At 56.5% G+C, this 23,018-nt stretch overlaps 2 protein-coding genes across 2 annotated transcripts; one reads left to right on the top strand and one right to left on the bottom strand.

The window, feature by feature from the left end:
• Positions 1–2,353: 2,353 nt before the first annotated feature.
• Positions 2,354–7,601, bottom strand: SWI5 (SWI5 homologous recombination repair protein; the record flags this gene model as incomplete). Its single annotated transcript, XM_084236303.1, has 5 exons — positions 2,354–2,418; positions 3,735–3,829; positions 4,545–4,666; positions 7,022–7,070; positions 7,381–7,601. The coding sequence occupies 5 exons, from the start codon at positions 7,599–7,601 to the stop codon at positions 2,354–2,356; spliced, it is 552 nt and encodes a 183-aa protein (XP_084092429.1).
• Positions 7,602–7,810: 209 nt separating this feature from the next.
• Positions 7,811–22,962, top strand: GOLGA2 (golgin A2; the record flags this gene model as incomplete). The annotated part of the gene is given in 28 exon segments (XM_084236306.1): positions 7,811–7,821; positions 7,823–7,892; positions 9,574–9,696; positions 10,432–10,512; positions 13,526–13,645; positions 13,896–13,939; positions 14,055–14,118; positions 14,512–14,571; positions 14,735–14,815; positions 15,580–15,618; positions 15,857–15,919; positions 16,007–16,100; positions 16,203–16,309; positions 16,672–16,730; positions 16,986–17,127; positions 17,528–17,608; positions 17,709–17,816; positions 18,053–18,140; positions 18,458–18,819; positions 19,107–19,220; positions 20,895–21,140; positions 21,233–21,308; positions 21,499–21,593; positions 21,826–22,047; positions 22,134–22,236; positions 22,330–22,436; positions 22,508–22,661; positions 22,721–22,962. Coding segments are annotated over 28 exon segments (3,156 nt in total).
• Positions 22,963–23,018: the final 56 nt, after the last annotated feature.

Raw genomic sequence — 23,018 nt, forward strand, 5'->3', positions numbered from 1 at the left:
TATAATCCACGACAGCCGCAAACCGTGTAACCATCATTTCTTAGCTCCCTGACTTCCTGCTGGCAGGAAGAGACCCAGAGACCCTGCGCCCTAGCTCCTGCCACTGAGAGACTTTTATATGGACAGAAGCAAGAGAAGGTAGCTCTTTGTGGAGAGAATGGGGGAGGGAGAAACTCCTGAGAAGTAGTAGGGTCACTACTCCTGGGGCTCCCAGCCTGGCTGCTCCCCTCTCCTTCTGCTCTTCCACTATTAAGTGATGTGGCCTGAAGTGGTGAGTGGGTCAGGCGAGGTGACGATTAAGGGCTTAAGAATTGTGAGATGCTCAGATGCCAAGAGTCCTGGATCGTTCTTCACTGGGGTTCCTAAGACCTACCCAAGACCTACGCAAGACCGATGCAAACAGGATCAGCACCGCCTTCCATTAGGTACCTATGGAGTTTGAGAGGTGCGGGGAAATCTGACAGTCTTGTCTTTAGAGGACACCCAGGCTGGAAGGAGTGACATGCAAGGCCTCTGGTGTGGGGTTCTAGGTCAGAAGTCTGGGATCAGGAGCCAATCAGCTTTTGTCCCAAATCTGCCACTATGTCTTTGATAAGTTGCTTCCACTCACTGGGCCTCGGTTTCCTCATGTAACAAACGGAGGCACAAAATGGAGATTGTGAAAAGCGGCTGCCATTGTGATGTGAAAAGTCTAAGAAATGTCAAGAAAAACTCCCAACTGAGAATGCATGCAGGAGTGTGTGGGGCGCGGGGAAGGGCATCCTCTCCAACCTGTGGTTTGGCTTTCTGTGGTTTCATGTTGCCTGTGATTAACCACAGTCTGAAAATATTATGAACAATAAGATATCGAGAAAGCAACACCACATTCATGTAACTTTTGTTGCTGTATAGTTACAGTATAGAGTGGAGTTATAATAGCATGCTCTAACTGTTCTGGCTTACTGTGGCTGTTGTTAACCTCTTACCATGCCTGATACATTTAACATCAAGGTATGTAAGCAGAGGAAAAGTGTGAAATGTATGAGGCTCAGTACTATCCAGGGTCTCAGAGTCTTGGACGGTGTCCTGTCCCCTAAGTGTCCACAGCCTGGAACCCCGGTCCCTGGTCCCTGCTGGTGCCTGATGAGGGGTTGCTGTCCAGCACCGAACAGGAGCCGGACTCAGCACTGCTTGGTGCTGGGTCCTCACCAAATCCTGGAAGCACCCTCAAGCACCCAGGTGTGCCCTCACTTCCCAGTCTCCCTCTGGGGGCCACCTGTTGTGAATAATAGTCTTCGAGTACAAGGACATCTGCCCATGGGATAGGGGTATCATGGATCCTCTCCATCTCTCACTTTACTGCTTGGGGTATGGGGAGGAAGCTCTGAAATGGAAGGCAAGCCGGCTGCCAGACCCTCACCACAGTTGGCAACAAAGAAACCTTTATGATGTTCCTCTACACAGAGATCTGGGGGCTGTTTGTCCAGGTAGCTATGCTATTTCCCCGATGAACACAGTATTGCTAGAATTTTCACTGACGGAGGTCAAGGCACAGATGCTGTGGCTACACAGCTCCTAAGTGTACAGGGCTGGACTTGCATGGCCAGTTCTAGAAATCAGACTTAAGACAACCTGTCCCCAAGTGCTACTATCACATCCCCAATCTCATGAGAATGGCCAGCAGGCCAGGGTCAATCAGAATGGACTGGTCAGAAGGCCTTCCACTGTGCATCCCAGCCTTTCTCCATGGCCACACTCTAGCAACAATGGTTGCTCATAACGTCACCAAAGAAGAAATGACAAGAGCGTCCCCTTGCTTGGTAGAGTTACAAGCAGGGAGGGGAGACTTCATTTGGCACTGATTTACAAGGAAGGCTTCCCAAGTTGCCACTTCACTCTCAGCTGTTACCTGCTCGTCTCCCAACCCAGAAAGGCAGGATTAACAGCAAACCTGCTTTGGAGATAGACCTGGCACCAATCCCTGCTCTGCCACTTACTGGCTGTGTGACCTCGGGCAAGTCACTTTGCCCCTCTGAGCCTGTTTCCTTGTCTATAAAATGGGGCTAGCTAAAATTCTTTACTGGAATTAGCATAAAACGGGGCTGCGGGAGGAGCAGGAATCAGCACGCGGATGCACATGGAGATGGCTCGTGTTTATTTACAGACAGGACACACACACGTGTGAGGGCAGCACTGGGACAGCTCGGGAACTGCAGAGCCAGAGCATCCCTCCTCCCTGGCTCCCTCCTGACTCAGCGGGGGCCACTAGAACAGTGGAAAGAAACCCTGCAGCTGCTCGGTGGGGCGCTCTCTGCTCCTCATGTCCACATCCGCCGGTCCTGGTGGGTTATGGACAAAGGGCGCTAACCTCTGCTCAGTCATTTACGTCCAGGTCAAATTCTGGATACAACTCTTTGGTGGTGACACCTCGGATCATGGCTGGAGGGAAGGAAGGATGAAGGTCGAGTGGGGGCCGTGGGAGGACGAGTGGCCCAAATCCGCAGCACCCAGGACTCTTATCTTCCTCTCCTTCCTGCTTCCCTAGTTGGCCAAGAGCACCACTCCTTTCAGGCCCCTCCACTGTGGGCCCTGCCTGGTCACCCTAAACGAGACTCACTGAACCCCACCCCACTGGGCAGAAGAACCCCACACGGCTCCTCAAGGATCCTTTCTCTACCCGGAGCGGCTGAAATCATTGCTCAGTCCGTAAGTTTCCATTTCCACGGCTCCCCGGCTGTCCGGCCTGGCCAGAGTTCTCCTCGGAGCCTTCCCCGGCCACCTCCTCTCAGTCCCGCCCATTGCCCTGTTCATAGCTCCGGGGTCACCGTCCTGCCCCGGTTCCTCTACAGCACCTCACATTTTATAATTCACTTGTCTGAGGTCAGTCAGTTATCGACGCCTCCCCCGGCACCCCCATGCATACGCAACACCAAAGCACGTCACAGCAGAACAGAGACCAGCCGGTTTAGTGAAGCAGCATGCCCCCCGCATCCTGAAGAGCAGCATGGAGCAGGCGCGCACTCCAGGGTCACTGAGCAAATGGAGGAGGCCGGGCCCTCCGGCCTAAGGGACAGGCCTCAAGCTGGGTCTGAGCAAACAAGCACTCTTGGCCTGACTGCTCTGGGGCCGTCCCCTCACATACCTTCCTTCTTGGGCCCTGACCCCTTCCCTCTTCACCCACCTATCCTTCCCTTCCTTGGCTTTCTGCACACCTCCTGCGGGGCCCATTTCCTATCAAAACACAGGGAGGCCCTCCCTGTCGGGAAATCCTACATGCTGATGGGCATTTCTGTAACGAGATGCTGCACTCAGGATGCTGACTCTCAGGCTATGGGGGCTCCCATGCAGCAGCCTGGCTCTGAACGTCCATGGGGTCCCTAATCGGAGCCAGGTGACGGCGACACTAAATATCCCTCTAAGCCATATCTGGTCCCTTTGCACTTTCTGCCTTCATAGCAAGTTGGCTACTCGTGGAAAGGATGGTGTCTCAATCTGACTGATAGCCCCAGGAGACTGGGGACCCAATCCCCAGTCTGGATGGGGGGCTGAGCCCATGGTCAAGTGTGCCTGCAGCTCCAAAGCCAGCCCAAGACCAGGAAAAACCCAGGACTCAGGCGAGAGCGGTACAGGAGGGCCAGCCAACCAGGGAGGAAGGGTTGGCAAGGCAGAAGGCCCAGGAGCAGTGCTAAGCACCCTGGGGTGGGGTGGGGGCCCCCATGGAGCCCTGGGTGCTGCTCCGGAGTCCTGCCTCTTACCGAGTTTGCCCAGCAGCATCTGGCCAACATCCTTGATGTCATTATACTCGTGGAGCTGGGAGATGTGGTCATCTAATTCATCCACACTGTAGCCTCTAGCAGGGGGAGGGGCGGAGAGAAAGAATCATTGACGAAGCGCCGGCTTCGGTCAGGAGCCAGCGACTTCACATGTTTGTTCAGGGCCACCAGGTACTTGGCACTGGGGGACATAGTGATGGCAACAAAGACCCTGTCCCCCAAGGGGCTTTATAGTAGGGCAGGGGATCTGCCCAGACCATCACTCATGATCAATGCTCCCTCCACTCTGAAGGCAGATCCCTAGACATACTGGTCCTGTGTGATCCTGGCCACAGCTGAGTGACTCACAGATGGGCATGACAATGGATTCCTCAATTGTGAAATGTGCAAAGGCTGCTCAGTGGGTGCCATGTGGCTGGAGTGAGGGGTGTGGGAAAGCCCAGGTGTTGTGGGAGAACCAGCTTCTCCTGGGCACTGAGAACTCCACCCGCAGACAGGGGACGGAGTTAGTGTCCAGCTAGAAGCAGAGGCAGGGAACGTGGGCCCCAGAGAAAGGCTGGGAGAGCGATCACCTCTATTCCTGACTGCCTTCCAGTTCCTAGTTCCTAGGCGTCCCAGCTTGACCACACCCAACCCCAGAGAGGCTGCCCAAGTCCAAGGGCACAGTTTTACTGTAAAGCCAGTGTGACGTGGTTCAGGTACTAGTTAAAAGTTACCTTTGTTCCTTTTATATTAACATTGGTTTTTGGTAAAAGCTATCCAGAGCATGCCAAGAGAGCCAACAAGACTTACTCAGATATTAATTGGGAGATCTCCTTGTCCAGTGTGTCTCTCTTTTCCTTCAGTTTCTGAATGTCAAGGGGCAGAGAATCCTCACTGGCCCCATTAGCCTGGCCAGACCGGGGAGACGGCCGCTGTGTGGCACAAAAATTCATTAGCCAGACTGACAAATATCTACCATGTAGAACCCACAAGAAGCCATCCCTGTTTCTACTTGGCAGTCGACTCTCCCACCCCCAGAATAAGATTACACTTACCAGCTTCCCTTGTAATTAGATGTGGCCCTATAACTAAGTTCTGGCAAAAGGGATGTAATTAGAAATGGCGTGCGCCATGCCTACGAATTGCTCTTCCAGGGAGCAGACATGCCTTTCTTGGGCTCTCCCCCTTCCTGAGGCTGGTATGCGGAAGCAATGCTGGAGCTGAACAGTATCTTGGCTGGTGAGGGAGGAATCATAAAACACGATACAGGCTTGGGATCCTGATGACGACTCAGGCCACAATGATTAGGGGTTTTCTCATTCTCAGGCAAAACCAATTCTAACTCAAGGGCCCATCCTGGCCCTGATTTAACCTCAGAGAATCTGCTTTGGGTCTGTCTGCTCCTTGGATTCTCCTCTCAAGTGGCTGCTTCATAAGGTCACAGGGTAGCATAACCCTTCCTAGAGTTACAGGACATCTTTGCCCTTTTTGCCTGTAATAGTTGCAAAGATCTGGGCCTGGGATGCTGCTGATCTTCAGGAAGTGTGTGCTGGTCAACAGTGGCTTCATTAGATGGGAGGAGGGACCAAGGGAGATGTGGTTCCTAGTCTCAGGGAGTAAGCACTACCTGCTGGGCACTGGCAAAGGCTCCATGGGTTCAGCAGAGGATCAGATGTCAAGTGGGCCTGATTTTATGAAAGCTATGGTGTAGTCTCAAATACACAAAACCTATCAGGGTCTCCCTGGTGGCGCAAGGGGTTGAGCACAGCACTGTGAAGCTATCCACAGCCTCTTCAGCAGGCGTTCAATCCCCGGCCAGCAAGGGAGCTACCCACATGGCGCAGCAGACCTCTCTGGTCTCCCCACTGCTCCCCTCAGCAGTGTATTTCAGTAGATTCCCCCTGTTCTGCTCCCCACTCTATCTCTGGTGAATCCTCTCACCCTCTGCACCTCTGGCCTGTACCCCAGTTCTTGCATGCATAAATAAATCTTTAAAAAAAAACATCAAAAAACACCCCCCATCCATCATGCTCTTCCTCTAGATAGGTCCATTTAAGCTACGCCCACAGGTCACACTTCATTAGAAAGGTCTCCCTGACCACCCTGTCACAATGGTCCTGCCTCGCTATTCCTTTGTCCTGATGTTTGATGTCATCGATCACTACCTGATAATATACATTTCATTATAATTATTTTCATTGTTGGCCATACCCCACTAGAGTATAAATGAATCAGGATAAACCCAGGGACCAAGTTGGTGGGACCTCACCCTCACACTTAGGGCACTCAAAAGCAGACCCAGGAAGAGAAACAATAACAGGATTTATTTACATAGGGAGTGAGAAAAGGAAGAACCAAGAGAGAAATTACAGACATAGTCTATCCTACCCCAGTGTCTGCTGAGCAAAGCCCCTGGTCTAAACTGAAGCCACATAGTGGCAAGCGGGCAACTTCTTAGACATACCTCCTCACTAGCGGTTTAACTGCTGAGGCATCAGCTCAGTTCTGATTCCCCATTAGCCCCAAAGGCAGGAGGGGGTGGAGGTGAAGTTGGGGGTGAGCACCACTCACTGGCTCTGACGTCACTCCTTAGTGTTACTATTACATAAACCCCACCAGGACAGACTGTTTAGTTTACTGTTGATGGCACCGTGTCTACAACAGTATGTGGCACATAGTAGGTCTCATAGCAATTTGTCAAGTACATGGGTGAATGACAACTCAGTGAACTCATTACAAATCTGAAAAGGGTTTTCCAGTTGAAGTATAGTGTGCTAAAGAGGGTCTAACAGGCAAACGGGCTGAGCCAGAAGTGGGGGTGAGGCTTCTCTGAGGAAACTCAACTCTAAAGGATGGGTAGACATCTGCTTGTCAAAAAACTGAAAGAAAAATATTCCAGACAGGGGCCAAGTGTATGCAAATACCTGAAGGCAGGAGGAAATACAAAGGTTTGGGGGCAGGAGAGCGGTTTCCCCGTGGGTGAAGAGGGTTAAGAAAGGGAAAGAGATGTGAAAAAGAATAAAACCAGCCGCTGCGGCGTCCATGGGAAGGAAGGATAGAGAGAGCCCACTTGGAGGGGCCTGGAGGACCCCGGGAAAACACAGGGCACCGCTTTTTTGAAGCTCACAGGGCAGGAGGGAAAGAAAGGGAGGGATGGAGAAATGACCAGGGGCTTCTGGGCAGAGTGGGGGAGGCTGGCGAGACCCTGGAGAGGCCTGGGGGTGTGAGCGGCGGGGACGGGCGGCGCGAGCGGCACACAGCGCGGGGAGGGGAGACGGGGTACTCACAGGGGAGCGGAAGGCCCCGCGGCAACTTCTGGCCGGTCCCGGGTGAGTCCTGCAGAGGAAGCGGGGTGAACAGGCTGAGCGCACCCGGAGCTCGCCCTGGGCGGGAAGGGGTCCCGCGGGCGGGGGTGTGGTGGGAGCAGGGGCAGAGGAGTGCAGGGGCGAGCGGGGCAGGACTGGCCGGCGAGGGGGCAGGTGCACTCCCGGGTCGGGGGGACCCTGGGGAAGCGGGGCGCGACGGGAGCGTGTGGACAGGAGGGGGTGATCTCCGGTCGAGAAAATGCGAGACAGCCGTGAGGGGTCGGGACAAGGACTGTGAAGGGATGCGCTCGGCTTTCCCTCCGCTTTCGCTCCTCGCCCACCTCCTGAGTCCTGGGGTTCGGGGGCCCCATCTTGGGGGTGTCTGCAGCGCGGGAGGGTCCAGGGTGGGGGAGGGGCAGCGGCCTCTGAGGTCCGCCAGGTACCCGGAACCCGGTGATGAAAGCCGTGAACGGGCGCACCGTGAGTTGCGCGCGCACCCTGCGCGTTCAGGCCCCACCCCCTGAGGTGGGCGGGGACAGGCGGCTGCGCGCGCAGCTTTCATTGTGACTCCACCCGTTGCTCCTGGCCCGCGGGCCTCTAAACACGCCCCTTTCCCTTTTATCTTTTTTCGTCGACCAATGGGATCGGCGGAGATGGGCCACGCCCACCGCAGCGCAGCCTAGACCCTCCCCTGCTCCGCCTCTTCTGGCTCAGTCGGGTTGTGAGTCGGTGACGAGTAGGATCGCGTCGCAGAGAGTTGTGGGAGTTCTGATGTGGCCCCCCCCACCCCCCTCCCCTTCCCGCGATGTCGGAAGAAACCCGACAGAGCAAATTAGCTGCGGCTAAAAAAAAGGTAAAAAAGTGCCGGGTCGCGGCTCCCTGGCCCGGCCCGAGGCCGTCGGTCGGCCGGGGGGTGGCCAGAGTCTGTGTTGCCCCTGAGGCGCACTGGGGGAGCCCCTCGGCGCCCCGCGGCGCCCCTCCTCCCCGAGTCTTCGCCGCCAGTCCCGCCCCCCGGCAGCCCCCGCCCTCGCCCGTGGCTCCCGGGTGACTTTGGCCTGGTGACCCCCGGGGCTCCCCGAGGGCTCCCCGCTGGAGGATCGGCCCTCTACTTTTGTTTTGTTTTGCTTTTTAATAATTTTTGAAAGATTGATTTATTTGTACAAGAACTGGGGTACAGGTCAGCGGCGCGGGAGGGTGAGAGGAGCCACCGGAGACCGCGGGGCGCGGGTCGGGTCGACGGACCGAAGACGCTGCTGAGGGGAGCCGCGGGCGAGGCGGGAGAGGTCTGCCGCGCCATGTGGGTAGCTCCCCGGCCGGCCGGGACTGGAACCCGCGCCGCAGAGGCTGCGGACAGCTTCACCGCGCGGCGCTCACCCCGCTGCGCCGCCGGGGAGGCCTGGCCCCCTACTTTGGCCGCCCGGAATCGGACCCCTTGGGCTCCCGGCCTCCGGGGACCTCGGTCCCTGCGCGCCCCTCCCCCAGCGCGGAGCGGCGGCTCGGGCGTCGGTGGGGAGGCGTGGAATGCAGTTACGTCACAGTCCCCTCGGAACATCGTTAGGTCGCGAGCGGGGTGCTTGATCTGTTGACCCAGCCCCCCAGGGCTAACCCCCAACTTGAAGGGGACTCGGGGCCATGGGACCCGACCCTGGGAGAGGGCTCGGGCTCACTTGCTGTGTGCTGCACCCCACCTTTGAACACGGATAGCTACGGAGCCTGCACTTCCCTAGTACTCTTGAAGCGTTGACAGCCGCTCTGGGTGACGCTGGGAAGAATTTTTTAGTTTGGTTTTCTGCCGGGTATCTGCTTCTCCACGGAGACTTTCCAATTTTTGTCTGACTTCTCCATCTCACATTCTAATTCCTTATGACTCTGGGCCAGAGGGCCCCCCAGTCAGTGCTCCTTGGAGTGATCTGTTTACCCTCTGTGGATCAGATCCCAGCAAACTGAACTTCACAGTTGGGAATCTTCCCCCAGGCGTCTCAACATGGGTTGCTCTGCACGCCACAGGATAAATAGGCGAGGGAAGCATCAATTCTCCTTGGGTCTCTTGAGAAAAAGAGGCTTCTGTGTTAATGTACATATGCATAGATATGTAAGATCGTAATAGATTGTTCTGAAATGTGCTTGGCTGGCCCCCTGCCTGTATCCTCACTGCCTCCTGACATCAGCATCCACTGGTGTAGGGGCTTGAGCAGCGCTGTTAACAGTTAACATGTATAAGAAAGGGCCCTGACGTCTGATTACTCACATGCTTGCTTTTCCACCCCTCTCTGGTTTTGCCCCCTGGCAGCTACTGATTCATGGCATCCCAGAATTTCGAGTCTGAAGACTGAGTGTAAACTCTTACCCATTTTTTCTTTAAACCATGTTATCAGTCCATTTCTTCTGTCATTGGGGTGGTGGGAGGGACTCATAGCACCTGGTAGAGTTGTTGGTGGCATGAAGTCAATTGGCAAATCTAACTTGTAAAGTGGGGTGTGAGTACAGGGGCTTGTAGTTCTCGTGAGCCTAAACCCTCTTTTTCCTCTCTGCAGTTGAGAGACTACCAACAGAAAAACAGCTTGGGGTCTCCTGCAGGAGTTAAGAAGAAAAAGAAGAACAAACATGGCAGTAGCCCAGAGACAACCACTTCTGGTGGTTGTGAGTCGTCTAAAGATGTAAGTCTTGCTTGGCCAGGCTTCCTGGGAGAGGGGTGCTCCAGGGGCAATTGAGTGAGAGGTTAAGAGCATGAAAGAAGTGGGTAAGAACCCTGGGTCTGAGTGAGGCCTCTGTAGCTCTGCTGGGGATCTGATTTGGGGCAACATTGTTTAAGCTCTTTCTGCAGCTGTGAGTTAGGGTACTACAGTTCTACTTCAATTTAGGCAGCATCCATGAGATTATTGTGTATTCATCCCTGAGTGCGGGGCCTGGTGCGCAGTAAGCCGTCAGTAAAGGGCGTTGCTGTTTGACTTCTTGCTCTGGTAATTTCCCTCATCCCCAGCCTCCAGGGGAAGCCGGCACAGATGAGCCCTGGGTGCTTGGGGTTAGGCGACCTCTGAGTTGGGAGTCTGTCTTTGCCACCTGCTTGCTGGGTGATCACAGGGGAAATCACGTCCTTCCCGGGTCTCAGTTTCCTCACCTGGAAGAGGATATTGTTGGGTCAGATCAGTGTCTTCCAGACTGATTTGGTAGCTTTGATCCATCTCTTGGTTTACGTGGCTTTCTGCCTCAGGCGAGGCAGTGAGTGGCCATTTGGAAAGATGGCGCAGGCTGTGGTATGGATCCGTCCTCCTTGTCTCCAGCATCCATCGTCCAGAGCTGCTCTCTCTTTCCTTCTCTGACCTTCTTGTCTTCTCTAAGCCGCTTTTCTCTTTCTCCCCTTGCCCTTGTTTTTCCCTTTTCACCTCCTGTAGATTCAGGACATTCTGAAGGTGCTGGTGTCCGACCTTAACCGCTCCAATGGGGTAGCGCTCCCCCCATTGGACAAGAGGAAGGTGAGGCAGTGCCGAGACCCCCTCTCTGGCTTGCTCTCTCCCAGCGTGCATGCCCGAGGCTTGTCTGGTGTGGGGTCCTTGGCCTCTGGCTGATTTTATGTTGCCATCATTAACCCTTGGTGTGTCCATGTCTGCTATTTCACCTGCTTGGTTGATTGTTGTTTTCCTTCCCGCGCATCTTCATCATCTTGGAGAAGATACAATACACCGTGACGGTTAAAAGGTAATTCCAGAATAACTTCCAGAGCAGGTGTGTGAGATTTGGGCCTTCCAAGCCTCCAGTGTGAATGCTTGGGGGCCTGTCCTACTGGGAGAGCGTAAATAACTGCCCCCCCACAACACACACACACACACACACACACACACACAGGGCTTGCCCTCTGGGCATATCCCCCAAAGACCAACAGTCCACATAGCAGTTTGTTGATTTTTCAAAGTGATGAATTCATTTTCGCTTAGGAGTGGGAAATGCAGGCATAAGACAAAGGGGGCTTTTGTTAAGCTGCAAGGACTAAGGTTAGTTTTATAGCAGAACTGCAAAGTAAGTGAGGTTAACCAGAGATGAGTGACATTCTGGGACATTCTGCCCCCATTGCCTTTTAAAAATCAACTGGGCACTTACCCATCTTCCATGGGCCCTTGGCAGCAGACACTTCACTAGGCTGCAAGGTGGGATGTGGTGACTGAGGGAGCAGTTGCTCTAGAGGGTCTGGAGGCTGGAGGAGGTGGCCTTTGAGGCTGATGTGTAGATGTGGGCAGTGTTCATCCATGTGGAGAGCGGGTCAAGTGGGAGTCCCAGGCAGAGGGTTGGTGCAGGAGATGATCAGGGTTCTGAGCCTAGAGAGCGCTTGGCAAGAAGGTAAGTAAGGTGCCTGGGGTGCCCTGGGCTGGGAGATGACCTCGTCCTGATGTGACATTGCCGCTTCCTCCTTAACTTCCTGGGGCCAAAGTATATTGGAGCCCGCTGGGGCGGGAGGGAGGCAGACAGCTGCCCAGCGAGAGGAGGAAGACTGACAGGGACAGATCCCGTCCAGGACAGCGTGGCGGGAGGGCTGGGCCGGGCCCAGGTGGCTGGTGTTAGTCTTGTCATCAGGATTGCTCACACCCAGTCGATCAGGTCTGTCTAGTCCTGTGACTCACTAGTGGGCTCAGAGCAGACACTGAGAGGCACCTGAGGGGAGCACAGGCTTCCTTCCTCTAATGTTCACCGCTGACTCCTCTGTTCCCCTGGAGACGAAGACCCAGACCCCCATATTCCCTTCTTGTTTTTAAATCCTCTCCATAACATAAGGGTTTCCCGCTCAAGTTTTCTGTTCCAGTGACACAGGCCTGTGACTGGTGTTCTGGGTGGAGCTGATGGCATCTCCAGAGATGGGGCATTCTGGAGAAATAAAACAGTTTCTAACGGAATGGGACCTTTGAGGGGGAGTGGACAGTGTTATCTTTTTGAACTCCAGACTTATCTACAAGGCTTAAAATTATAAACTTGGTTGCTCACAAACCAGCTGTGTATAATTAAGTCCAAAGAAAAAGTACATTTTCCCCTCCTGAGCTTTCTTGTGTCTAACTAAGGATCAGTGGGCACCGGAGTGTGCCAGGCCCCGGCTAAACGTGCCCACCTCACCACAGCGCCTTGCTCTGACCTTTAGGGATTGTTGTGGAGGTTGGCATGGCAACACCAGGTTCCAGGCCAAAAGTGGGCAGTAAACATACAAACAGCTGGACTCCCCCCAGGCTCTGCAACCCTGGCTCTAAGGAGGGTAGTGATTGGGGTTTTCAGGGGCCATCTAAGGGATCCAGAGAATAGGAAGCCCTTTCCCCCGAGGGAGCTGCAGCCCCATCCTAGTGCCCCTGCCATGCATCTGCCTCTCTGTCTGGCCTGCTGGATACTAATTCTCAAGGGCCAGGGCCTTGGATTCAGTGTGGGGCCTGAGCCTGGAGAAGCTGGTGGGCCTCTGGCTGAGCAAGTGGGTCCAGCTCGGGAAAGGGAGGCCGCTTCTATAAAGCTCTGGGTCTCCAGGAAGCCAGGGGTCAGCGGGTCAACATCTGATCTCTGGTGGCATCTTGGGTGGGTGGGTATCCTTGAGCTCGGAGGTCGGGGTGCAGGAAGCAGCCATGTTTCTCTTTTACCAAATCCAGCAACAGGGAATGGAGTCCAGGGGGCAGCTTCTTCCCCAGAAAAGGGATGGCCGCCCCACCAGAAATAAAATAATTCTAACGTAATGGGACAATTGAGGGGAGTGTCTTTTTGAACTCCAAACTTAGTTCCAAAGCTTAAAGGATTTATTTGGTCACTCACAGACCAGTCTTGAATATTTAAGTTCTAAGGAAATGGGCCTTTTTCCCTTCCTGAGCTCTCGTGTCTTAACTGTAAAGATCAAGGGGAACCCGGGATGCAGGAGGCACCAGAGCCTGCCAAACCCTGACTAGGTGTGCCCGCCTCGCCACAGCCCCTGCCCACCAGCTGCCTTGCTCTGACCTCTTAGAGTCTGTTTGGAGGTTGGCATGGCACAACACCAGGTTCCAGCCACTGCCCTTGACCCCCACCCCTGCTGAGCTTCCTGCACCCCTGACTCCTGAGTCCATCCCCAGGGCTTTCTGACTGGGGGAGGAGGACAGGAGGGAGGGGGGCGCAAGAGGGGAGAGAGGTACCAGGCAGCCTTGCCACGTCTGCCTTTCAAACTGCCCCTCTGCCCTGCATGGGCCCAGGGTGAGGGCCCGGCGGGCTTTCCAGAACAGTGCCTTGCTTCTCCCAGACGTGGCACACCTTTCTCCTTCTGCTGCGACGACCCGTGTAGTGCCCGCCTGGGGCTCGGGCTGTTGTCTGGAAGGCCGCAGCGTGACCCGAGGCCCGGGCTCTCTCGGCCACACTATACAGTGGCTCCCAGCATGTGACTGTCCTCTGGCTGCAGCATCCCCGTGCTCCCTGCCCACACCCCTGCACCCATGGCAGTGAGGTAGCCTCTTTCCCGCGTGGCTTCCCTAACCCCCGCCCTGCTCTGTTCTGTGACAGGCGCCCTACGATCGCGCCACTCCTGCAGAGACACCGGCTGATAACACCACCACCATGGCACCTGGTGTCCCTTCTCCCGATGCCGCCCCCCCTGATGTTAACAGCACGGCGTCCACTCAGGTCTGTGCCCCTTAACCCCTGCCTGCACCCCACTGGCTTGCCTGTCCTTCCGGAAGGAGCGTTGCCTCCACGGTTCTCTCCCGCTTCCTCTGTGTCACCTGCTTACTAGAGCCAAGTTTTCTTCCTGAGGATGGGGTGAGGGGGCCAAGAGGTTAGGGAGCTGGAAGATGGTCAGGATGAGTTGGCCCACCCCAGCCTGGTTGATTTATGAGAAACTGAATGACTGCCTCCTGCATTTCTTCCCAAACAGAGCTGTGACGCTGAAAATATTTCTAGTTCCTTGGATGAGAACATGTGAGTGTCTCCTGTGGGGCAGCGGTCCCTAGTAGAGGGCGTTGGGGCCGGCCCCTGCCCTTGACCCCCACGCCACTGAGCTTCTTGTGGCCCTGACTCCTATGTCTGTCTCCAGGGCTTTCTCTTCCACCGAAGGCCTAAGACAGCTCTCCCATCAGCTGAATGGACTTACATCAGAGGTATCCTGGGAATGGGGGCCCAGAAGTGGTGGTGGGGGGGAGGTTTGATAGTAAGAAACTAAGGGAGAGGTTCCCAAGAGTGGGGCAGGATCCTGGGGCCGGCCCTCTCTGCCAGGTGATGTCTAGCTGGCCACTGCTCCACCGAGTCTCCCTTGAAGCGGTCATATGAAAGGTCGGCCCACGAGTCTGCGGTTCCATCCTGCTACCAAAGCATGGGGTGGGGGGGAGGGCAAGGGGGAGCTCAGAACCAGGAGAAGTTGGCACAAAGGGATTATGAGCAGAAGTGAGGCAGAAAAAGGAAATTTTGCCAGTCGATGGGGAATCCCGGGGGCTTAGGCCTTAGGCCTTGAGGGGGACAGAGAGCCGCTCCATGGGGCTCCGCCTCTCTCCTAGCCTCCCTCCTATGTCAACGGGGAAGACCAGGCGTCTATTGTTAACATAAAGGATCTGGAGGTAAGTGACCCTGCAGGCCAGTCCCCCCACCTTCTCCCATAGTGGGGGCTGGGTGCCCCTCTGCCAGGTGAGACAGCCCAGATATCCCTCCCAACCCTACTGACTGCTCTCTCTACCTGTCCCCCGCTCCTCCAACTCCTCCTCCTCTTTGCATGCACCTCAGAGCCGGTATCAAGAACTAGCACTAGCCCTGGACTCCAGCAATCTAACAAATAAGCAGCTCACTAGCAAGATAGAAGAACTGGTAAGAGCCCACTGGGGTCCCCTGATTCCAAGCTGCAATCCAGGACTCCCGATTTCCTCTTGGGGCTCTGAAGAGAGGGACTGGGGGTCCTGGTGCCAGGGGAGAATGGGCTGTTTGAGGATCTAGGGCTCAGCTGGAGGGGCCCCGGAGCACAGAGCTCACAGCATGACTCTCTTCTGGCTGCCCTCTTTGCCTCTTCTCTGCTCCCCCGACACCCCTGCTTGTGTCCCCCCCTCCTTGGGGAAAGCACTGGTTTGGCTGGTGTGTTCCGGCCCTGACTCAACCCCTCACTTCCTCCGTCCTTGACCTTGGACGAGACACTTCTACGCTCTGGGCTTTAGTTTCTCCAGGAGGTAGACCTAGAAGGTGTCAAGGTCTCTGGTAGCTGAAAAAATCAAAGGTCCTTTTCCTTCCTCCCTCTCTCACCGCGGACAGCACCCAGCCTGCAGCTCGTGCTGCGCGAATATCTGTCGGGTGAATGAACAGACCCTGCCAAGTCACTGGCTGGCGGAAGGGTCATCTTCCCTTTTCAGACTCTGCCTGGGGCTTAGGGTATTGTCCTCCAGGGAAGCCAGGTTCAGACTCTCACTTCTGTAGCTGTGAGCAGAATGTCTGCCTGTCTCCTTGGGAGCGTGAGGAGGGTCCAGCAGCTCATGTATAAGAACTTAAAACTCAGTGCTGGCCCCTGTTCATCTCTCCTCATTGGTCTGAGAAGATAGAAAAGGGGGACACCTCAGTTACCTTCCTTTGACTTTTCCCCACAGAAACAACAGAACCAGGAAACTTTGGATCAACTGGAAAAAGTAACATTTCTTTGTTCATTACCTGATGGGTGGGTCTGGGGGAGGCTCAGATGTGGGGAGTCTGGGCTTGCCTGCTTCCAGCCTGGCGAGATGAAGGGCCCCCTTGCTTCTCTCCTGCCCCCTTCCCCCCCCAACCCCCATGATCTGGTCTCGCTGGTGGGCCCGCCTGGGCCACCGGTGGCCTGCGGGGCCTGTGCTTTGCCTCTGCCCCCTGTAGAGACCCTGATTCTTTTTGTAGGAGAAGAAAGACCACGAGCAGAAGCTTGTGAGGGAGCAAGGCACTCTCCGGGAACAGTTACAGGTGAGTGGCAGCCCGGGGTTCCCTCATGTCCCCTAGGAAATGCCTCTTTTCCGCTTCATCCAGACTCATTTGCTTTGTTTCCCAAAGATTCACATCCAGACCATCGGGATTCTGGTGTCTGAGAAGACAGAGCTGCAGACTGCGCTGGCCCACACTCAGCAGGCAGCCAGGCAGAAAGCAGGTGGGGCTCCAGGTGCCCTTGCATCCTTGCACCTGGCACGCAGCAGGCCCATGGGGATGGGGGGAGCTCCTTAGGGCTCCACTCTGACCTGTCTCACCGCAGGCGAATCGGAGGAACTGGCCGGTCGCCTCCAGTCTACGCGTCTGCGTGTTGGCGAGCTGGAGCGCACTCTCTCTGCTGTTTCCACCCATCACAAACAGACTGACCGGGTGAGCCCTGCTGCCTGCCCAGTCCCTGGTGGGGTGCCCACACCCCCGCCCCACAGGGTGGGGGTGAGCCTCAAGGTCCCTGATGTGGGATGGAGCCTCGCCGCCCAGAAGGTAGCACAGCCTGCTGCTCGAAGGCTGTGGTCAGTGCGGCCTGAGAGGGGTGGCCACTGTGGCCTCGTCCTTCCCTCCCGAGTTCTTAGTGAAGACAGATGAGAAAGGGGCTTGGAAGTGCTTTGAAAAATTGTGAAGTGTGACACCGGGCGAGGAGGGCTGCTCTGCGCTGGTCCCTGTCTAGTGACTAGACTGCAGGCTGCATCCCTGCCCACAAATCCTGACCTCGCCTTTGCCTCTTGTATTTGCAGTACAACAAGGAACTAATCAAAGAGAGAGACGCCCTCAAACTGGAGTTATACAAGAACAAGTAGGCCTGGGGGTGGGTGGGGTGCTGGGGGGCAGGCTTTGGGCCAAGCCATGTGCTGGGCAGTGGAAGGGATGCAAGTGCACAGGGTGAGGAGGTCGGACAGCTCGCGACCTCTCTCTGGCCAGCCCCTGGTGATGCTGGACCCTGGGGCCTGGGGCCTGCCACTGCTCTGTGGGTCTGTGGCGAGGACGGGGTAGATCTCCGGGGGGACCCTTTCTGGCTCCGGTCATGCCTCTCTTCTTTGGGTGGCCCTAGCAAAACCAACGAGGACCTGCAGCAGTGCAACTCCGAGCTGGAGGAGCGGCTCCGGCTCTTGTTGAAGGAGAAGGACACCACGCAGGCGAGACTGGAGGACCTGGAGAAGAAGCTGGAGATGTCTGAGCTGCTGTTGAAGCAGGTGAGGGGCTGGACCAGAACCCCAGGGAATCTGTGCCCCATCCAGGTGGGCCTGGGTCTCTAGGGGTGATTGTGATCTAGCTCAAACCCTTTCGGGGGGACATTGCACAGAAGATACTGGGCTCCACACGTCACTGCCTCACTTTTTAATAAATTTTACTTTTGTATATAACTGGGGTGTAGGCAGGGTGAGAGGATTCACCAGAGACAGAGTGGACAGTAGAAAAGGTGGATTTATTGAAATCCACTGCTGAGGGGAGCAGCGGGAGACAGGAGAGGTCTGCCGCGCCATGTGGGTAGCTCCCTGGCAGGGGATCAAACTCAGACAGTAGCGGTGATGGCACTGAGACTTTGCCCCAGCCTCCAGGGATGCCTTCACCTCCTCACTTTTCACCATCCAGTTCTCTGGTCCATCCGAAGTCCCTGATGGCCAGCAGTCACCCCCGGCCCCGCAGGCTCACCAGAACATCCATGTGGAACAGGTGAGGCTTTGCAGGAGGAGGCGGGCTGTAGGAGGAGCCCTGGTGACCGGGAGCAGTGGGGCCAGTGACAGCTCCCTGACGCCTGTGTCTGCTCTTGCAGCTCAAGGAATCGCTCCAGCGGCTGCGGGTGGAGAGAGACCTGTTTGCCGAAAGGCTGAGGGAGGAGGGTAACACCTGGCAACAGAAGTTGCAACAGGTCTTGGAGGGGGTGAGTTGTGACCTTCGGGCCCCCACCGTAGGAAGTTCACTTGTTCGGGTCATCTGTAAAATGGAAGCCAGGTCATAGGCTGTGGTGTAGCCAACGAGGGGGAGGGACGGGGGTGGGGTGGGGTGTGTGTGTGTGGTTTTTGTAGATGGAGGCTGACGGGGAGATGGTGGTCTGGCCATTCCCCCTCTACCTCCTTTATGAGCTTCCCCCGCTCCCCACCCCCATATTCTGGGCAGATGAGAAAGCTAGAGGAGGAGAAGGAGCACAGCACCACCCAGGTCCGGGACCTGGAGAACACCGTGGCGGAGCTGAAGAGTCAGCTCGGTGAGCTGGTGCCGGAATGACTGGGGGGGCTGGAGCGGGTGACTTAGAAGGTGGCAGAGTGCAAGAGGTCTGTGCCAGGACTTAGCAAGTGTGGTGGTCTGAGGCTGTGTCCCCATTTGCAAAAGGGGTGGGGGCCCACTGTCAAGAGTTGTCTTAACCCTGAAAGTGATCTGAAAATTGTGCATCCTGTGGGCGAAAAGAATTCTTAGCAAGGAAGCCAAGATCTGGGGTGAGGACTTGGGGTAGGAGCCGTTGACCAAGGAGAGGAGCTCGTCTAGAGATGACAGGCCCTTAAGGTGTGCTCCCTCCTTTCTCAGCTGTGCTCCCAGCCCCGGAAACACCAGTGGGGCCTTCCGATGTAGAGCAGCAGCAACAGCAGGCAGAAGCCCAGGCGCTCCGAAAGGAGCTGGAGAGCCTGGAGGAGAAGCTTCTGGTTCAAGTCCGTGACAACGAAGACCTGAGCCGCCTGAACCAGGAGCAGGAATTCCGCCTGCGGGAGCAAGAGCTTCGCCTGCGGGAGCTTGAGAGAGCTGCGGAGAGCTGGGACGAGCAGGCCGAGGCCCGGAAACAGGTCTTGGCCGAGATTGAGAGTGACCGGACCACGATCAGCCGGGCCGTGTCCCAGAACCGTGAGCTCAAGGCGCAGCTGGCCGAGCTGCAGGACGGATTCATCCGTTTGGTATGCAGCCTTAAGCCTGACCAGGCCGCCCTCCTCCCTTCCCTTGCCATGTCCTGGGATGCAGGGCAAGATGCCCAGCCCCGCTGGGCCTTTGTTTTGCCACCTATAAAATGGGCTGGTCCTGGTTGGCCAGCTGCTGCTGGGCAGCTACTGAAATGGCACCTAAAGCACCCTTGAGCCAGAGAGTTCCGTGCAGAGTGGGGGTCTCAGAGCTGTGGGAGGGGACACCGAGTTCTGAGTCTCCAACTGCACTGGGTGGCGTCTCATTGTTTTCTCTGTCTGTCCAGTCCAATGAAAACATGGAGCTGACCAGCTCACTCCAAACGGAGCAGCACATCAAGAGTGAGCTGGCCAAGAAACTCGGCCAGCTGCAGGAGAAGTTGGCAGAGCTGAAGGAGACGGTAAGCCCTGCGCCAGCTGGGAACGGCTCGGAGGCCTCTGGGAGGGAGGTCCTTAGGCCAGGACACAGGGAGCTCCAACTCGGGGTGGGGGCACAGGTGACCCTATAGTCCTGCCAGGTCTGTGACCACCTGTGCCCTAGGCTCTGACATGGAGAGGTGGGTTACCCGGGACTGTAGGTCACCTCCCTGCTGGAGGCATGAGCCACTAGTGGAGAGATGAGGAGACGTGGAGACATCCTGGATTCCAGACTTGGCTCCGGGGTCGCTCTTCACTGAACAGTGCTAAGCCTCAGCATCCTTCACTTCAGAGAGCACTAGAAAGCAGTTCTGATGTGGTTTAAGGAAGGGGCCTGGGCAGGTGGCAAAGTCCCACAGTGCCTGCCTCAGGAAGAGGGGTCCGTGCCTGTCCCCCTCATCTGTGGGCGCAGATCTGGGAGGTGCCTCAATGGTGGGAGCCAGCAGCAGTGGTGGTCTCTCACTCTGCTGCTCCACCACAAGTCAGTTGTGGCAGTTGCTCCTCAGAGCGCTTAACTGCCCTTTTATGCGTTCTTCCTGGATTATGGAAAGGACCAATCAGGTGTAAGCTGTGAGCTGATTGGTGCTAAGTGGTCCAGTCAGCCACAGGATGAAAAATGGTCCAGGGCCTCTCTGGTGGCCTAGGGGTTAAGTCTCTGCACCATCACCACCACTGCCTGAGTTTGATCCCTGGCCGGGAGTTGACCCACATGGTGCAGCAGACCTCTCCTGCCTTGCCGGCTGCTCCCCTCACCAGCGTATTTCAGTACGTCTGCCTGTTCTGCTCATTCTACATCTCTGGCCAATAGCCCAGTTCTTCTGCACAAAAACGGAAAAATGGTCCAATCAGACTTGATGTTGGGGCACTCTGAAGAGCATAGAAGCCAGGGTTAGAGGGAGCTGAGGGGCTCTGTTCCAGCCTCCAAAGAAAGAAGGGGAAGACTCTGTTCCTGGCCTCTGAAAAAAGAAGGACCAGAAGCTGAAAGAAGAAAAGAAGCATCCAGTAGCCAACCTCTGAGGGAGGAAGAGAGGATGAAGACCTCTGTCAGAGACTGGGCCTCTAGTCCTGTGTCTCACATCACCTGAAAGGAGCACCAAAGGCTCCGGGCCTCATGTCTGAAAGAGCTGTTTGTTGTTGGTGTTGTCCAACAGCTCACAAAGAGCTTTTTTAACACTTGGTGTTTCTGACACCGGCTGCCATACCTACTGAAATGGGTAGTCACAGGGCATGAGGATGACAAGAGAGCCACCAAAAAGCCCCAAAGCCAAAACCAAGGGCTGTAGCAATACAGTACCCATACGATAGGGGCCTACAGGCTAGAGCTGATGGAAGGATAGTGCCCAGTAGGGGACTCATCACTATGGTTCTCAACCATGTGCACAATTGCAAGAGACTTCAGCCTCTGGGAACAACCACCTTGGGGTACGGAAAACAGCTTACTGTAGCCACAAGTGGTGTCTGTCTCACCCAGGTAGTGTCCACCAGAAGTACAAGCAACGTTCCAGTCCCCTGTCACCAGGAGTGCTGGGCAGCACTGGCCAGTAGTGATGGTCGCTACTGGTCCCCCTGAGGTAGTGTCTAGCTGAGGCAGCTGGATTCCAGTGACAATTCGGAGGCCAACCGCCACCTGCCCTCACCTCCCCGCATCTTCCCTGCAGGTGGAGGAGAAACATCAAGAAGCTCAGGAGCTACAGCAGCAGCGGGACCAGTACCTTAGTCACCTTCAGCAGTACATGGCTGCCTACCAGCAGCAAGTGGCCGCGTACCAGCAGCTGGCCAACGAAAAGGAAGTCCTGCAGAAGCAGGTACTGCTTAACACCCAGCTTGTCAACCGAATGCAGGGCGAAGAAGCACAGGGCAAGATGGAGGTCGAGTTGGCCCATCAAGAGCTGCAGGAAACACAGGTGGGGCAGTTGGAGTGCCGGACCCCCAGGTGGCCGCCCGAGCAGGAAGACCTGGGAACAGCATCCCTTCTCACTCTTTCCTGACCCCTTAGGGCCGCCTGGAGGCTGCCAGCAAGCAGAACCAGCAGCTGCAGGCCCAACTGAACCTCATGGCTCAGACTGGAGCAAGTGAGTGGGACTTCAGCAGAGGAGGGGTTTGCAAGAGAGGGAAGCCACCCCTAGGACAACTTGGATCCTTCTCCTTTGGGGACTTGCTGGCGCAGGGTTGTACAGAGAGGAGGGGGCAGAGCTTGAGTGACTTTCAGGGCTGCTTCAGAACCCAAGGGTTCTCTGAGCCCCTCTGGCTGCCCCCCAACAGTAAATGGACTGAACAGTGAGGAGGATGAGGAGGAGGACGAGGGTCCCCTGCCAAAGCTAAGCATCCCGGATGACCTAGACAGCCGCGAGGCCATGGTGAGCTCGGCCCCTGGACCCTGTCCCTGCCCCACCTTCCCCCTCCCATCCACACACCCTTCTTCTTGTTTTCCCTCCCTTTGATTTTGCTTTCCCCGCATCTCTGCTGGGGACCAGTGGGCAGGCACCAATACCAGCCTCGAATCTCAGGTGTGCCCATTGAGGCCCTGAGAGGTGTGCCTCCCAGGCCCCTGCCTGGCCCACAGGGGCACCCTGCACCTCTGGCCCACAGGTGGCATTTTGTAACTCGGCCTTGGCCAGTGCTGAGGAAGAGCGGGCGCGGCTGCGTGGGCAGCTAAAGGAGCAAAAGCTACTCTGCCGGCGCATGGCTCAGCAGGCGGCCCCACTGGACCAGGAGCCCGAGAAGACAGAGGCCCCAGCCCCCGGGGCCGCAGGGGGAAGTGTGCCTGGAGAGACCCACCAGGCCCTTCAGGGAGCCATGGAGAAACTGCAGGTGAGTGTGGTTCTCTGGAGGGCTGGGCGGGCGGGGTGCTGGGCAGGCTGGCACTGCCGAGCCCTGAGCCCGCTGTCTGGCCGCAGGGCCGCTTTACCGAGCTCATGCAGGAGAAAGTAGACTTAAAGGAGCGGGTGGAGGAGCTGGAGCATCGATGCATCCAGCTCTCTGGAGAGACTGACACTATCGGTGAGTGGGGAGGCCGGTGCCCTGGGGCCGGGGTGCTACGCTGAGGCTGGGCTGCCTGCGCGCAACTGAGCTGCCTGCGCGCCCTCTCCCTAGGAGAATACATCGCGCTCTACCAGAACCAGAGAGCGGTGATGAGGGAGAAGCACCGGGAGAAGGAGGAGTACATAAGCCGGCTGGCCCAGGACAAAGAAGAGATGAAGGTAGTGGGAGCTCCGGCTCCTCGGTGGCGCGGCTGGGGGCGGGGCGGGCTTCTGAGCGTCTCTCCTTCCAGGTGAAGCTGTTGGAGCTGCAAGAGCTGGTTTTGCGGCTGGTGGCGGAGCGCAATGAATGGCAGGCGAAATTCCAAGCAGCTGACCAGAACCCGGCTGCCGAGCGCACTAGTGTACACCCGGCTCCCAAGGAGCCTGGCGCCGCCAGCGGCCAAGGTGAGGAAAGCCCCGCGCGGGCGCCTGGGCAGGAAGAGCACACTCCGCCCGGCACTCAGCGCCCTGTCTCTGTCTCTCCAAAGAACTGAGTGAGGTGAGCCTCGCCGACGACGTGCAGCCGACCCAGGGAGAGGCCCAGCTGGGCCAGACTCCCCTCGAGAACGCCACTGCACAGCAGATCGTTCAGCTGCTTCAAGAAATACAGAACCCCCGGGAACGTGTCACCATTGGAAACAGCCCCTGCATTCCCTTCTTCTACCGGGCTGATGACAACGAGGAGGTGAAGATAATGGTGGTCTAGGCTACTGGCATGGGGCTGAGGGCTCTGCCCGCACCTGGCCCTCACCAACATCCCTG

The sequence above is a fragment of the Talpa europaea genome (assembly GCF_964194135.1).
Source record: "Talpa europaea genome assembly, chromosome: 7".
Taxonomy (NCBI): domain Eukaryota; kingdom Metazoa; phylum Chordata; class Mammalia; order Eulipotyphla; family Talpidae; genus Talpa; species Talpa europaea.